General features: G+C 60.7%; 2 protein-coding genes across 6 annotated transcripts in view; one reads left to right on the forward strand and one right to left on the reverse strand.

Annotated features, from left to right (window-relative positions):
* Positions 1–648: 648 nt before the first annotated feature.
* Positions 649–3,516, reverse strand: PHETA1 (PH domain containing endocytic trafficking adaptor 1). 2 transcript variants are annotated; one of them, XM_065692507.1, is made up of 3 exons: positions 3,438–3,516; positions 2,969–3,138; positions 649–2,488 (listed from the first exon to the last, which is right to left on the reverse strand). In XM_065692507.1, the coding sequence occupies exon 3, from the start codon at positions 2,475–2,477 to the stop codon at positions 1,704–1,706; it is 774 nt and encodes a 257-aa protein (XP_065548579.1). In that variant the 5' UTR covers positions 2,478–2,488; positions 2,969–3,138; positions 3,438–3,516; the 3' UTR covers positions 649–1,703. The 2 variants fall into 2 exon arrangements, with proteins under 2 accessions (XP_065548579.1, XP_065548580.1); XM_065692508.1 differs by having other exon boundaries at positions 2,969–3,175; positions 3,438–3,472.
* A 2,858-nt stretch (positions 3,517–6,374) lies between these two features.
* Positions 6,375–14,583, forward strand: part of SH2B3 (SH2B adaptor protein 3) — a 28,616-nt gene continuing 20,407 nt past the window's right edge. For 3 of the 4 annotated variants that reach the window (XM_065692141.1, XM_065692143.1, XM_065692144.1), the window contains exon 1: positions 8,317–8,406. The gene's annotated coding sequence lies outside the window, so the exon portion shown is untranslated. Of the gene's footprint in view, positions 6,729–8,316; positions 8,407–14,583 lie in introns of those variants that run through there. The other variant, XM_065692142.1, reaches the window with a different exon arrangement.

Raw genomic sequence — 14,583 nt, forward strand, 5'->3', positions numbered from 1 at the left:
TCGGCAAGAAGCTGGAGATGTTCATGCAGGTGGGTGTTGCGGGTAGGGGCAGGGGGTCATGTTGGCCACTTCCACTTGGCACCAACACTGTCACCAGCAAGGGGACAGGTAATTTGTCCCTGGCTAAAACCCCTTGGCAGATGGCTTGGGATGTCCCACCAAGTGGGCTGGGCAACCTGAACAGGAGCACCCAAACCTGAGCGGCATCACATAGTGCTGCCTGTAACCCTGGGTTTGATGGGATGGTTGTAACGCCCCATTGAACCTGTAATGCACCAGCAACTCACACTGAGGCATCCAATACCTCTTCCACGGGTGAAACTGTAGGAGCATTGTGCTCCCAGTCATTTTCCAATGCCCAAACACCCATGTTGGTCACCTGTGCCTGGCTCTTCAAGCCATCACAGAGAAGCAGAACCATGCTGTCCCTGCCATGGAGCCACCCTGGCACTGGGTATCCTGATATCCCCAGGGTGGCATCATCCTCGCCCATCCATCGCATCCCATCCATCTCATCCCTGCAGGCAAGTCAGGCTCCAAGACCCTGGCGCTGGCTGTGTCCTACTTGGGTGACACTGTCCCTGCCCAGCCCCATGGAAGGAAGGGGATTAAAGGCACAGACAGACAAGAACCCAGGACAGGCAGGAATTTCTGAAACAGCTTTTATTGTGGCAAAATCTTGTGCTTGTCCCAATGGGGCAAAGGGAGCCAGAGCCACCCAGCTCAAACCCAGGTCACCTCCAAGCCAGCAGCCTTAGTGTCAATCTAAACCACTGGGAGCAGAAAAGAGCATCACTAGCACGAGACACTGGCTTCACTCCGGCTTGGCACATGAATCATTCGACACGCTCCGTGCTGACACACACGTTCCCATTACCACCATGAGTGATGCTTCCCCTTAGGAAGCCAGCGCAGGGGTGATGCCCTGCCCTGAAATACCCATCCAGCACAGGAGTGCCTGCAGCTGCAGCGTTCCCCTGGGTCTGCCCTCACCAGGGGTTCACCTAAGGCTGCAAGCAGCGATTGCCCCATGTGGAACACCCCGGCCCGGTGTCACCAGCTCCCCGGGAAGCTGCTGCCGTTAAGGAAGGGCTGCGCTCGCTGATATTTTCATTTTCAGACCACATCCTGCTGGAGCAGAGGGATCCGGCAGAGCTCGGCGCAGGCAGGGGAAGGTGGTAGCAGGGTCCCCGGCTCTGAAATACCCACAAAGGGGCTCAGGCCGGTGAGATCCCATCCAAATCCTTCTCCAAAAGCATTGTCAGTGCATGATACCACTGCAAAAGCACCAGGAGGTCCCGTGAGATTCAGTGTGGTGCTGGAATTCCAGCAGGCATCAGCCAGGAAGTGGTTTGTAGCTTCTTTGCTTGCTGGGCAAGGCTGGAGAGGTGCATCCATGCAGGAAGCATCTGCTGCCTTGGCACAAGATGCCCAAAAGCCTGTCAGCTCCCAAAGCCCAGGGGCTTCATGCCTGGCTGGAGGCATGCTGAGCCCAGTTGCCATCAGTGCTGGGCTGGTGTTTCACCATCACAGAGCAGCACCGGTGTGCCTCAGCTCTGAGCCCTTGGTGGAACCATCAGCAGTGTCCATCACCACCATAGACAGGGCTGCACATCCCGGGGTGACAACAGGACCGATGCAGCACCAACAATGATCATCTCCTCGTTACGGGTCCTGGTGGGTCCCCAGGCCTTGGCCATCACTCAGGGCTGGGGACCACGCTGCCTCTCCTGCCAGTCCCGCCGCAGCTGGGCCACCTCCCGGCCGTACCACTCATGGAGCCGGCAGAAGGAGGACGGGCTCTCCACCACTGCACTGCCCACCTCGGTGCTTGATGCCCGCCTGCGTGGTGGCAGCGGCGGTGGCCGGGGGTTCCCATCACCAGCATCCTCACCACAACCTGAAGCTTCGGGTGGCTGGTTCACCCCCGATGTGTTGTTCCACACAGCACAGCCATTCTCCTTCGGCAAGACAGCCGGCAGAGCCGGCGGCCGCTCCAGGGACCGCTCCAGCTCCGAAGGCTTCGGCTTCCAGGAGCTGGGAGATCCCCGGCATCCCCCAGCACACCCACGGGCCATCCCACAGCGCATCTCCTCTAGCTGCTTCTCCAGCTCCCGCACCACCAGGCGCATGTAGTCAAAGCTGGCTCGTGAGAGAGACTTCACCCACGACTCCATGGCAGCCTGGCTCTCGGCCGCCAGCACGTAGGTGCGGGACTTGGTGCCACCAAAGCGGATGGCGAAGGTGAACTCCTCGGCGGTATCGCAGAGCTCCACGGTGCAGCCCTCCAGCACGATGACACCCACCGGCTCCCGGCTCTCCCGCTCCTCGAAGTAGAAGAGCATATTGCCCTTCAGCACGAACCAGCGGCGGTGGTACGCTGTGTGCCGCTCACCGCGCTTGTAGAGGAAGCCGGCGTTGTCAGCCGGGGAGTCACAGGTAGCATAAAAGGCCAAGCTCCGCTCATTCAGCTTCATGGCTCCGTGTCCTGCAGGGATAGAGGATGGATGCTGAGGATGAGTGTGCTTTAATTGCACTGTAATAACCCATCGGCTTGTTCTTGGCAGCAGCAGCCCTCATGCCCAGGAAATGGAGCTGGTGAATAAAGAGCCCCGTGATAGCCAGGATAACTCTGCTTCCAGCTAAGGTGCTGTGTCCGGTGGGCGGCTCAGGGCTGCAGCGAGAGGGGATTTATCCCCATCCGAGTGTTTTCCCGTGGAAGAGCCCCAGGCAGGGCTCACCTCAGTGCCCCACGTCACCCGGTGCAGGTGACCCGACCGCCGGCGCCGTGTTTGCCCTGTGCTGCTTCGCCCCTCCCCGCGGCACACAGGGAGGAATTAGGGCCTGCGCCGCGGATCCGGCTGCGGCTCCAGGGAGCAGTGGCCATGAACCCGGGCAGCCGGGCAAGGCCACCCTCCCCTTGTCCCCCGATCAGCCGTGGCCTTGCTGTGCCAGGCTTTTTGCCTACCTGGACTCAGCCTCTAGCTCCAGTCTCCGGCATCCGCCAGCATCGCTGATGTGAGGGTGGCTGTGGGAGCGCTGGATCCGGGATCGGATGGTGTAAGGATACTGTGGGGTGCAGTACCCTGGTGTTCCCGCTCCAGCTGATGGCTCCAGCGGGTTTCACCGTCCCCCAGCCTGCACAAGGCAGATGGGCACCAGGATTACTGTTTCCCTATTAAGCCACGTATCAGGGATCAAAGAGACGAGACGGGGGCTCCCGGGGCTCCCGGTGCAGGGGGGCAGTGGGAACCCTTTCTCCCCGGTATCTTGGGGCTGTTTTTGGGGTCCCCAAAGTCTTGAGGATGTTTGGGAGCGGAGGACCCGCCCCCCCCCCCCCCACCCGCTGCCGCCCGCGGCACCCCCGGCTCCCGGTTCCGCTCCCGGTTCCGCTCCCGGCCCCGCTCCCGGCCCCGCTCCCGGTCCCGCACGGCCACCTTTGTCCTCGGTTCCCCGCCACCTCGGCTCGGCCCGGCCCGGCCCCGCGGGCGGAGCGCTGCTTCCTCCGCCTCCGCCGCCACCGCCCCTCACCGCGCCTCGGGGCGGCCCCGCGGGAGGCAGAGCGGGGCCCTTCTCCCGGAGGAGAAACCGCTCCGGAGCTCGGCCCCGGTGCTGGCGGGTGCTGGCTCCGTGCCACAGCTCTGGGCCCCGGGGCTGAGCTCCGGGCAGGGCCTGGGGGAGATGGGAGCACGGATGTGGGGATGCAGGGGGTGCGCACGTCCGTGGATGTATGCGTGGATTTAGGCGTGAAGATAGACATGGATATATGGATGGATGTAGGCATGGATGTACACGTGAGTGCACGCATGGATGTAGGCTTAGAGTACGCACGGGTGTACACGTGGATGTACTCATGGGTGGGAAAACTGGAAGCTTAGTGCTGAAAGTGGCTGCAAAACACTGAATTTTTGAGTCAGGTTTTTAGGGCAGAGTCCCAGAAGCGGTGCCCAGAAGCATCTGGCAGGGAACAGGAAGAGGCTGATGGATGAGAGGGCTGGAGATGAAGGCAACAGGGCAGAGGTTGGTCCTGCGTAGGTGGGAGATGCTGCAAGGGACCAGCTGCTCACCTGAGCTTTCAGCACGTCCCTGGGAGAGGCTGGGCCAAAGCAGACAGGGAGGGAGTCTCTGCCTTAGTGCAAAGGGAAAGGAGGAGCTGAGTGGGCAACAGGGGGAAGGTGACAACTGGCCCAAGGAGCTAAGAAGCACCGGGTGACAAGCCATTAGCTAGCTCTGGAGCTGCCAAGCATTGTGCAGCCACATGGACAGAGATCACATCCTGCTCGCTCCTTCCTGACCATGGATGATGCCACATGGCACTACAGCTGCTGACGTGCTTTTGGCCCGGTGGCCAGCGCTTGCCCTCTCTGGCAATGACTGGATGATGCTGGCCATTGGGACTGGTACCCACATCCCAGGGCAATCATTAAACTTCTGGCTGGGAGTAGCCTTCAGGCTGACTTCTGCTCTTGGTTGTCCTTTCCTGCTGAAAGCATCACCAGCTTGAGGACCACCTCAGCATCACCACTGTGGTCCTCACCTCGCCTCCTCATAGATGCCCCCATTGCCCTACACAGCTGCTCAGGGCTTTGCAATCTTCTGCTCATGGCTTTGCAATCTTCTGCTCATGGCAGTGGTTTTCAGATCACTGAGGACTTTCCCCACCACCTTTCTCTTTCATACTATAAAGAGGGATTTAAACCACCTGGGCTTTATCTTCCTTCCTGAGTGGAGCAGGCTCTGTTGAAGGCCACTGGTGGGAAGTCTCAGGTCTCCCTGCAGCACTTATCTCCCTGCCTTGCAGAAAGGTGCCTTTTCACATGGCAAGATTAGGAGGTGGAAAGACCATGGGAGAAGCAGTATTGCTATTAGACCTGCTGGAGTAACTGATTAAAGGGATCCACACTCCTGGCTCTGGGACTCTGAAACCCTGGCTGCTTCCGGCAGCCTCATTGGCCATGTTAGCAGAGGTTGTTCTTCCACTGCAGCCACTTCCCAGGAAGCCCTTTGAAAAGTCACCCCCATCCCTTAAAAACCACCAGCAAAATTCCTCTGTGAGTTTTCGCTTCCCTTTGGGTCTCCTTCTGGGATGGTCTCGTGCCACTGCACAGGCTCCAGCACTTCCCTTTCTGAGCGGCTCCATCGTATTTTCCCTTCGTCGTTCCTCCAGCTTCCCCCCAACAGGGAGCCCAAAGCCTGTGCCTCAGTTTCCCACGTCAAGTCTTGATGGGAAAGATGCGGAAATGAATTCCAAGGCTGAGCTTGACCAACAATGGAGATAAAAGGAGAAGAAAAGGGTCCGAAAGGAGGTGAGGGGCTGCCACTTTGGATGTGGGCAGCCCTTGGCCTCTGGTTCCTGCTGTCCCATGACTGGTGACTTGGTGCGGTTATGCAGCAGCGGGTGCTGGATGAGGTGAGTGGGAGCTCTGAGTCACAGCAGGTGCTGGCTCAGCAGCGGCTTCCTGGGAATCTGGGGGTGCTGCGGGGGTACCCAGGGGCTGTTCCATGCCTGGTCCCCCGCCGGGGATGGAGAAGAGGTGCGGGTCTCCATCATGAGCACCAATGAATGGTCCTCAGGGACCCCAAAGGGAGTCACCCACGGGGATCTCCAGCCCGGCAGCCCGGGGGCCGGGGACACCCCCCAACACCACCGGGTCGGCTGCAGTGCGGCCAGTGCCCGGGAGAGGGCGGATGGAGCCCGGCGGCGGTGGCAGCTCCAGGCTCGACGGGGCTGCGGAGGGCAGCCAGCCCAGGGAGCGCCCCCTCCATCAGCACCCTGCTCATCAGGACCCAGTCCATCACCACCCGACGCATCACCACCCAACCTACCAACACCCAGCGCTCTGAATGGGTGCGTGAAAGCCAGGCTGAGATTTGGGGCGCATTGGTCTGGGCATGACCAATCCAGGGGCACAGCACCAGTGGGGGGGTGGGGGGTGGGGGGTGTCGGGTTCTGTTTCAGTCATTCCCTCGTTGGAAGGAGATGGATTGGGAATGGATGGGGTAAATGACTGGGGTGTATTTTAAACCATCAGGGAAGATGGAGACCATTGGTGGTGTCACGCAGATGCCCATCCACAAACAGCTCAGCACAGATTCCCATAGCCAAGCACCTCCAAATGTCACCCCCAGATATGGTGGGGGAGCACCTCACTGTGGGGTGGCAGATGTCACCTGCTTCCCATCACATCCCACCCTGAGAGATGCCGATGCGCCTCTTCCAAACCGCTCCATGCACCCAGCGACCGAAGCAGGCCGGGCGGCTGGAGCTGAAGGGGGAAGTGGGAAGGACATTTGGAAGCTGGTGGAAGCTTTTAGAGGAGAAGCAAGCAGCAGTGGTTAAAAGCTGAGGCCGGTGCGGAGCGGAAGGGAAGCAGCAGCGTGTGTGTGTGTGTGTGTGTGTACAAAGGCATCTGCGCAGCTCTGCATAAACAAACAGCGAAAGCAGAAGTCGGTGGCAGTGAATTAGCAGTTGGGGACTGTAGAAAATCCATACAGGAAGCAAAACAGAAGAGAAATCTCAGGCCACGGGGACTGAGGACGCTGAGAGGGCGCTTTTGACATAGATGAAGCTCATCGAGTGCGCAATAGCTGCGGGCTGGGACAGCCGCCCATGGGAAGGAGGGCAGGCACCAGGCTCCGCCGACCGCTCATCCGTGCTCCGGAAAAGAGCCAGAAGGTGCAATTATGCATAAAGGGACAGCAGGAGGAATTCAAAACCAGCTTTTAAGGTAAGATTTTATCACGTCAACCACTCCCAGCTACTTCCCTGCGTGGTTTGGGGAGGGCTGGCTGGATGCAGAGTCGCCTGGATGCCCGAGGAGTGCGAGGTTATAGACCTGCAGGGAAGCTCAGATCCGGTCCAAGGGGTTTGTGCAGCTGGAGGAGGGCAGTGGGGTTGTGTCCACCTCAGCAGCAGCCCAGGGCCATGGTCTGGGCATGGCCAGTCCCAGGGAACAGCGCCAGGTCCTCTTTCAGTCTTCTCCTCATTGGAAGGAGATGGATTGGGAATGGATAGGGTGAGCGACTGGAGTGTATTTTAAAGCATCAAAGCCCGTTGGTGGTGGCACACAGGTGCCCATTCACACACAGCTCAGCGTGCCTCAGCCCGCTCTCCAAGGGAAAAAATCCTGCAGCTTCCACCCTCCCAACACCCACAAATCGATCTGCGGTGGCTGTAAAATCCCAGCTGCCACTTCCCTGGGGTTTTCCAGCTTGGTGTGTGCTGGGTGAGTGCCAGGCCTGGACAGGGCTGCTCAGGGTACTTTCCATGGGGGCTGAAGGCAAGGAGAGTCCTCCATCCCCAGTGCTGCTGAGGATGAGGACCCAGAGGGTCTCTTGGGACTACCGGTGACACGGGTGGGAGATGTCAGTGCGCCAGATATGATGGCACAGAGCAGAAACCGGCCTTTTCCTGGGAAAAGGTGCGGAGCAAGTTTATTATCCTCTCATTTCCCATGGCTCGCAGGATGAGCGGCTGCAGCTCTGCTCCCATGGGATAGGATGACAGCAGCAGGATGGCCGGGCCTGGTTTGTGTACACCCTCCCCTCCCCGGTCCCCAGCCCTCCTTGGGGGCCGGAGGAGCACTGAGACTGCTCTGTCCCTTGCCCACAGTGCAGGACAGCCACAGGCCCTGTGACCTGACCCGCTCCCACGGGCTGTAGGCAGAGCCCCGCGGTGCCTTTCACAGCGAGATGATTTCCTCAGCTGAAAGGCAGAGGAAAACGATGAGAAATGGGGTCTGAGGCAGCGTCTCGCCCACTGCTGCCACCGCAGAGGTCCCTTGGGGCTCAGACTGTGGAGCCGTGGGAGGACACGGCCGGGCAGGAACAGGAAAGGGGGTGTTTTCCTGCACATCCCTCCCAGGCTCCCAAACGACCCCCAGGATCAGGCTGGGGCCAGGCCGACGGGACTGTGATGACCGGGCACCCGCAAACCCACAGAGGAAAAAAAAAAAAAAAGTAGTAAAAAGTAATAAAAACTTAAAAAAAAAACCCAAATCCAATGAACCAAACCCAAAGCAACCTCCACGAGCGCAGCCGGGCTGTTTATGCCACTGCCTCCGCGGGCGCGGACGCGATAAGTTAAAGGCACCGGCTCGGAGGGGCGGAGCGGTGCGCACCGGCGGAGCTGCCGGCTGGGACCCGGACGGACAGCGCGGCCCCTCCGCTCCGCCCCGCACAGCCCCCGCCCTCGGCCGCTCCGCTCCGCTTTACATAACGCGCCCGGGGCCGGGGTCCGTGTCCCGCGGCTCCGCTCGGCGGAAATGCGGAGCCGCCTGCCCCGGTTTCCTGCCTGAGCCGTCCCGTCCCGTCCCGCGCTGTCCGTCCCGTCCGCCCGGTCCCGGCCCCGGGCGCTCCGCCGCGCTCCACCATGGGTGAGCGGCAGCCGGACGCCTTCCTCTGCAGGTAACCGCGGGCGCGCAGCGGGGCCGGGCCGGGCCGGGCTGGGCTGGGCTGGGCTGTACCGGGACGGGCGGCCCCGGGCAGCGGCCGCTGCAAAGTGAAAGTGGCGGCGGCGGCGGCGGCGGGGACCGGCCGGGACGGGGGAGCTGGACCGGAGCTGCGCCGGGTGCGGACCTCCCGCAGCGCGACGCCTCTTCTCTGCCAGCCCCGACCCCTCGGGTCTGCCCCCTTCAGCCCCTCCGCTCCCCGTTTCTTTGGGGGTCCCCTTCCTCTGGTCCCCTCCTTCCACCCTTGGGGACCCGTGCCCTTTTCCGTCATAGGCGTTCCCTATCCCAGGGGCCCTGTTCCCCTATGAGTGCACCCAGTTCTGGGGATCCCCATCTTCTTGACACCCCTTTACCCCACAATACCCCATCTTCTGGGATCACTCTCCCCCCAGGTCCCTCATTTCCAGCACCTTTATTCCGGGGACCCCCGATTCAGCCTTGTTCCTCTCCTCCATCTGCCCCTTGCAGCCCCCACCGTGGAGGTGGCCCCTCTTGCAGGACACAGGACCACGCGGGGTGATGCCCACCAGCCCCAGCCACCCATGTGGGGTGCTGCCCTGCCGGTGGGGGCCATGCCCTGCCTGCTCACCCCACTGCCCCTTTCTCCTTTACCCCCGTGCCTGCTGCCAGCACCAAGCGGAGGTGCCAACCAGAGCCTGCCAAGTGGCTCCTCTGGCTTTCTGCTCCCTGTAGACTTTGTTGGCTCGCAGGCACTGCCTGGCTTGGCAGCCGTGGGGGCTCAGAGCATGAGGCCGATGCACCGGAGGACAACATCCCCGCGGCCTCCCTTGCACTTGCCAGCGTGCCCGGTCCTGTTCATGCCAAGCCCTGGCGGCATCACCCGCAGAGAGCCTGGACCCGCTGGCTCCCACAGCAGCAATAACAGGGTCATTGCTGCCTGGGCTGGGATTTACTGTCAAGGAAACAGGGACGAGTTCGATATTGTTGTTGTAAATTGATTCAAGATGTGCTGGAGTTGTGGGCTGGTGGCCCAGGGACTCTTCGGGTTGTGCTTAGGTAGGAAAAGCAGCTGGAGGAAGAGGTGGCCGGCCAGGGACCTGGCACTGCCGCCTCTTGCGTGTCCCTGTTTGCTGGCAGGGATTGGAGTTTAAAGACCAATGACATTGCTGGCAGGTTTCACTTTGACTTGTTTGGGACTAGATCAATGCCTTGGATTTCTTTTTAACTTGCTTTTGGTGCAGGAGAGCCTCGTCCGGGAGCGTTCTGCCCACCCCCAACACTGCTTTTGTTTTCTCCTTTGCCTTTATGTATTTGTTGCCTCTGGAAAGATCTGCTTTGGTTTTGCCAGAGCCCGCAGGGCAGCGGGTCTGCCAGCACCGGGTATTGCACTGGAGAGGTTGGGGTGCAAGTGCTGTTGGCTTTTGAGGGGTCGTACATCCTCTTCCCCCAGAGCAAACCCCCCCCAGCCACACACCCCTGGGGCTGCCGCGGGCTGATGGGCACCACAAAGGCATGGGGATAAATCGCAGCGGGTGAGACAAAGCGAAAGTGCAAGAGCTCAGCGCTGACAGGGTTTGTGGTCCTGCCGCGGCTTGGCGAGGAGGACGGGCTCAATCCAGCCCTGGGGATGCTGCTGTGGTGGGGAGGGAGAGCCGGGTTGGTGGGGGGCTGAGCTGCTCCCCAGGGGACCCCCTTCAGCCTCTCCCATGGGAGCCCTCCCTGCACCCAGGTTCTGCCACCCTGCACTGCAGAGATTCATTTAATGCAGCAGAACAAACCCTGTACAAAGAGGTCACCCCATGGCTGGGCTTTACCCCGCAGGCAGCAGGTGTAGGGGAGTGTGATGGTATAAACCAGGCCGCCGGGTGCCAGACGCCACGGTGATGGGCGCTCGGGTGAACAAGGGCAGGCAGAGGCTTTCTAGGGATCAGTGCTGGCCACAGCGGCTCACCCTGGTGAGCTCCTGCAGGTCAAGCGAGCGTGGAGCTTGCATTTGACCCAAGACGGGTTTGGGATGAACTGTGTCCATCCTGTCTGTCCAGTGGTATGACCAGGGGAAGCCAAATGGGTGGAATCCCTCTGGATCTAAACCACCTGTGTCCCCAGAGGTCTGTGGTGCTGCTTAGCCCATCAAGATGTAAATTAAGTCCAGCCTTGGCCTTCAGCAGAGCAAGTTGTGTCAAATGAGAGGGGTGTGCATGTCCTGCAAGAAAGGGGGGGCAGGAAAGCAAATCAAGGCCCCCCCAACCTCCTCCTGGCTTTTAACCTGATTTCCTGACAAAACACAGCCCCTGTGGGTATGCGATGGAGGAATTCCTCTAACCTGCTCCTCTGCTGCTCTTTGGTTTGTGGGTTTGCTTCAGCCATAGAAGAGAGGGGAGGAAGGTCCTGAGACACTCTGGGGCCCTCCAGGTTGTGTGGAAACAGCCATTGGGTTGCAGGGAGTGATGGGGCTGTGCCATCACCCTCTATAAGACCCCAGAGAATCCACAGCACCATGGGGAGCTGCTCCTAGAGAGTAGAGCAGGACAGTGCTGGGCAGTTCCTGCTGTGGATTCTGCTGGCCTGATGCACAAATGGCCTTGGCTGCTTTATAGGGATGCTGTAAACATGTAGGTGCTGTTTTGGGGGGCCCTGTCACCCTCCTTGCCTCCTTTGAGTCCCCATGCCCTGGGTGCATGGGCTGCTGGAAGGAAGAAGCAGCTTGACTAAAGGGCAGCAGTAAAACTTCATGGGGCTTTCCATGGCCATGCTGCTCTGCGTCACGTTGTGATCCAGCTTGGAGGAGGGTGAAATTGGGATGGTCCCCTCTGTCCCCACCCTTATCCTACATCAGGAGGCTGCAGCCAAACCCTTTCCCACCTCTCCCCCTGCACCAGCCCCTCCTGCCTTGCTGAGGGGCTGCATCTCCACCCCCAAAATGGTCCCTTTGTGCACTCTCATCCCAGCGTTACATCCAGCCAATACTCCAGCATCTGCCACCCTGGTCCCCAGGGGATCGGGATGCAGAGAAGGGCTCCACCAGCACCCTCATGGGGGGATGCTCTCCATCACCCAGCCCTTGTGAGCCCATCCCTGTCAGTCTGGATCCCCTGGGGACCTGCATCCCTCTGAACCCCCCCAGGGACCTGCATCCCCCTGAGTCCCCTGCACCGGATGCTCTCCCATTGAAAAGTGCTGTTCATTGTAACTCAGCCTTTTATAGCTGCCTCGCGAGCAGGGTGCGGGGCTGTGCCAAGAAAGGCTGCTGCCGGCTCAGAATAGCTCTTTTCATGGAGGACATCCTGGGAAGGAACAATGTTCCTGCTCTTGGGATTGTGGGAACGCTGTATTTCTGCCACTCGGCAAGCAGGGAGCTATGGGGCTGGCGAGGGCGTCTACCAGCCCCTCGCTTTGCTCCCTCCTCAAAATAGTCCTGGGGGTGAGTGCTGAATAGCCTCATGCTTCTAAAAAGGGGCTGAAAACGCCGCCGGCCGCTTCTCCTCCGGATTGGGAACAGTGGTTTCTGGGAGAGCCGGCACATCAATCACAGTTCCTACTTGTGCTGCTGGCGTGCAGACCCACGGCTCTAGGGCTGGGGCTGCTTTCATTTTCGGATCGTGGTTGCACATGCTCCGGGGCCGCCTGTGCACAAGCAGGAGCTGAGTTTGCTCAGCGCCGTGGACTCTGCTCCATAACATCTCCCTTTGAGGCTGGGTTTGCAGTGCTGGGTGCTGTAGGGTGCTCTTCCCATTCAGCCATAGCCCCCTGCATGGCCGTGCTGTGCTGGGAAGGCGGTGGGATAGATCCTGCAGCTCCTCCACGGCATTGCTGGCTCTGAACCACTCATCCTTCCAGCAGCGGGGGCTGGCTCCCAGCATCGCAAAGGCACAAATAACCCATTGCCGGATCCGACCCTGCCGCAGCGACGCTCACAAGGTTGAGCAAGAGATTAATGGAATCTCCAGGGGCGGCTCTGCTGCCGGGCTGGATCCTGCACAAGCCGGGGCTCGCCATCCCAACCCGCATCAAAGTCAGCCCGTGGCCGGTCTGTCCAGTCCCACTCTTCCTGGAACTCCTGGCCCAGCACCCCAAAACAGCCCCGAGATGGGGCGGGCTGGGTGATGCACGGCTCCTCCAGTGCTCAGGAAGGATGTCAGCCTTCCATCCAGCCATCCCCTCGTGCATCAAGGGTGGCCTGGATTCCCCATTCAGTGCAAGTTAAAGCCATTGGCTGTTGTGACGAGTCCCTTGGCTCAGAGCTGGCCTGCAGGGTGGCCTGGAGCCTCTTGTAGGAGCGTATCAGGTCTAAGGGATGCGGATGTGTATTCTGCTTTAAAGCCACTGGATGCAGAGTTCGGGCATTGTGGGCTGGAGCAGGGAGAAACCCGCTCATCAGCAGGCACCCACATCCCTGTGGCATGTCCCATGGAGCCAGGTGGAGGAGCGGGAGGCTGCTGCAGTAGCCCAAGCATGGATTCATCCAGGAGAGCTGTTTCCACATGGGAAGTGCGCCGGGTAGGAGCAGGGAGGGCAGCGTTGCTGTTTGTGCTGGCAGGAGGAAGCGCTGGGGATGTAGTTCCCATTGTCGATCCAGTTGGAAAAGCACGTTGCTACCGGAGACGGCCTTTGGCTGCTTCCACCGCGTGGCTCAGGCGAAGCCCAGCTATCCCCATGCTGGAAACCATTCCCAAAGCCAGTGTGGCGCAAGCCCCAAACCTTGGAAAGCGAATTCCCTGCTTTGGGAATCTCCCCCCACGCCTGAGGAGCCATCCATGCGGGTGCCCCGCTTCCTCCAGCGCTTTGAGGGAGCATCCCACGGAGCGTGCCGGCGGTGCCGTCAGCTGTGGCGGCGATTCCCGGGTGCCGGGAGGAAGCGGGAGGATGCTGAGTCAGGGCAGGCTGGCGGCGCTGATAGACGGGGCCCCGCCGGGGTGTTCGGCCAGGCCACGACCGGGCGCATGCCCAGCGCCGGGCCTGAGCCTCGGGCGGCTCTTCTGGGAAGCCGGGGTGGGGGGGAGATAACATCTCCCCTCGCTGAGAAACCTCACGGTACGTACTAGGAAGGGCGGCGGGTGGGCAGAGATAGAGGTTGGCTTCCCGGCATTATCACCTCCCTGCCTGCAAACAAGCTCCACCATTGCCGCACGCTCCCCATCGCCACGCTCGCTTCCACCCAACCCTTGGGTTTTCTACCCTATTCTCCCTCCCCATGACCAATGCAATCACTTTTCCTCCCCTCCCAGCAGCCCGGCGCTGCCGGGTGCTTGCAGTTTCAGGGAGGTGGTGGTGGTGCCCGTGCTGCTGTAGCAGGATCCGGCTGGGTTGGCCGATGTTTCCTGCCTGCGCGGAGTGCATGGCCCCGATAAGTGTGGCGGCGAGCACGAGGTTCAGCAGCAAGCAGCCCATCGGGAGCGCCGCTGCTGGGCTCAGCCACGCACACTGGGGCGGCCATGGGTGCCGTCAGATTGGCCTCACACCAAAATCTGCCCCGGGCACAGATATGGCGTGGTTTGCCGAAGCCTGATGGTCCATGGGCAGCCGAGCATCCCTCCGGGGACGCATGCTCATGGCTGGTAGTGCTGGCGGCGTGGCCAAATCCCCCCCCCCGCCCCAAGCCACTGGGATCTGGCAGCTCTGTCCCTGGATTCCTGCAGCTTTTCCTGCCATTTCCTCCCCTCCCACCCCCACTCCGGTTTTATCAGCTGCGTTGAAATAGGTCCCTGGAGGGAAACCCATCAGCGCTGCGAAGCTTTGGCAGGAGCCGAGCGGATGTGGCCCGGGCGGGCGTCCCCGCTGCAGGCAGCTGTGCTGGCAGGAAGCCCCACAGACACCCAGCTCCGGGACCTGCCTGCACCCCACCTCGCAGGTGGGGAAACTGAGGCACGGCCCTGCCAGGTGGGGATGGGGATGCCGGAGAGGGGCTTTTCATCAGGGACTGCAGCAATAGGACAAGGGGCGATGGGTTCAAACTGAAACAGGGGAGGTTCAGGCTGGATATAAGGAAGAAGTTCTTTACTGGGAGTGTGCTGAAGTGCTGGCACAGGGTGCCCAGAGAAGTGGTGAAAGCTCCATCCCTGACAGTGCTCAAGGCCAGGTTGGACAGAGTAACATGCTCTAGTGTAAGGTGTCCCTGCCCATGGCAGGGGGCTAGGACTAGGTAACCTGAAGGACCTTTCCAACCCAAACCGTT

The sequence above is a fragment of the Lathamus discolor genome, chromosome 12 (assembly GCF_037157495.1).
Source record: "Lathamus discolor isolate bLatDis1 chromosome 12, bLatDis1.hap1, whole genome shotgun sequence".
NCBI lineage: Eukaryota > Metazoa > Chordata > Aves > Psittaciformes > Psittacidae > Lathamus > Lathamus discolor.

Coding starts and splice junctions, on each gene's coding strand:
- PHETA1 (XM_065692507.1), bottom strand. CDS start 2,477: ATGAAGCTGAATGAGCGGAGCTTGGCCTTTTATGCTACCTGTGACTCC.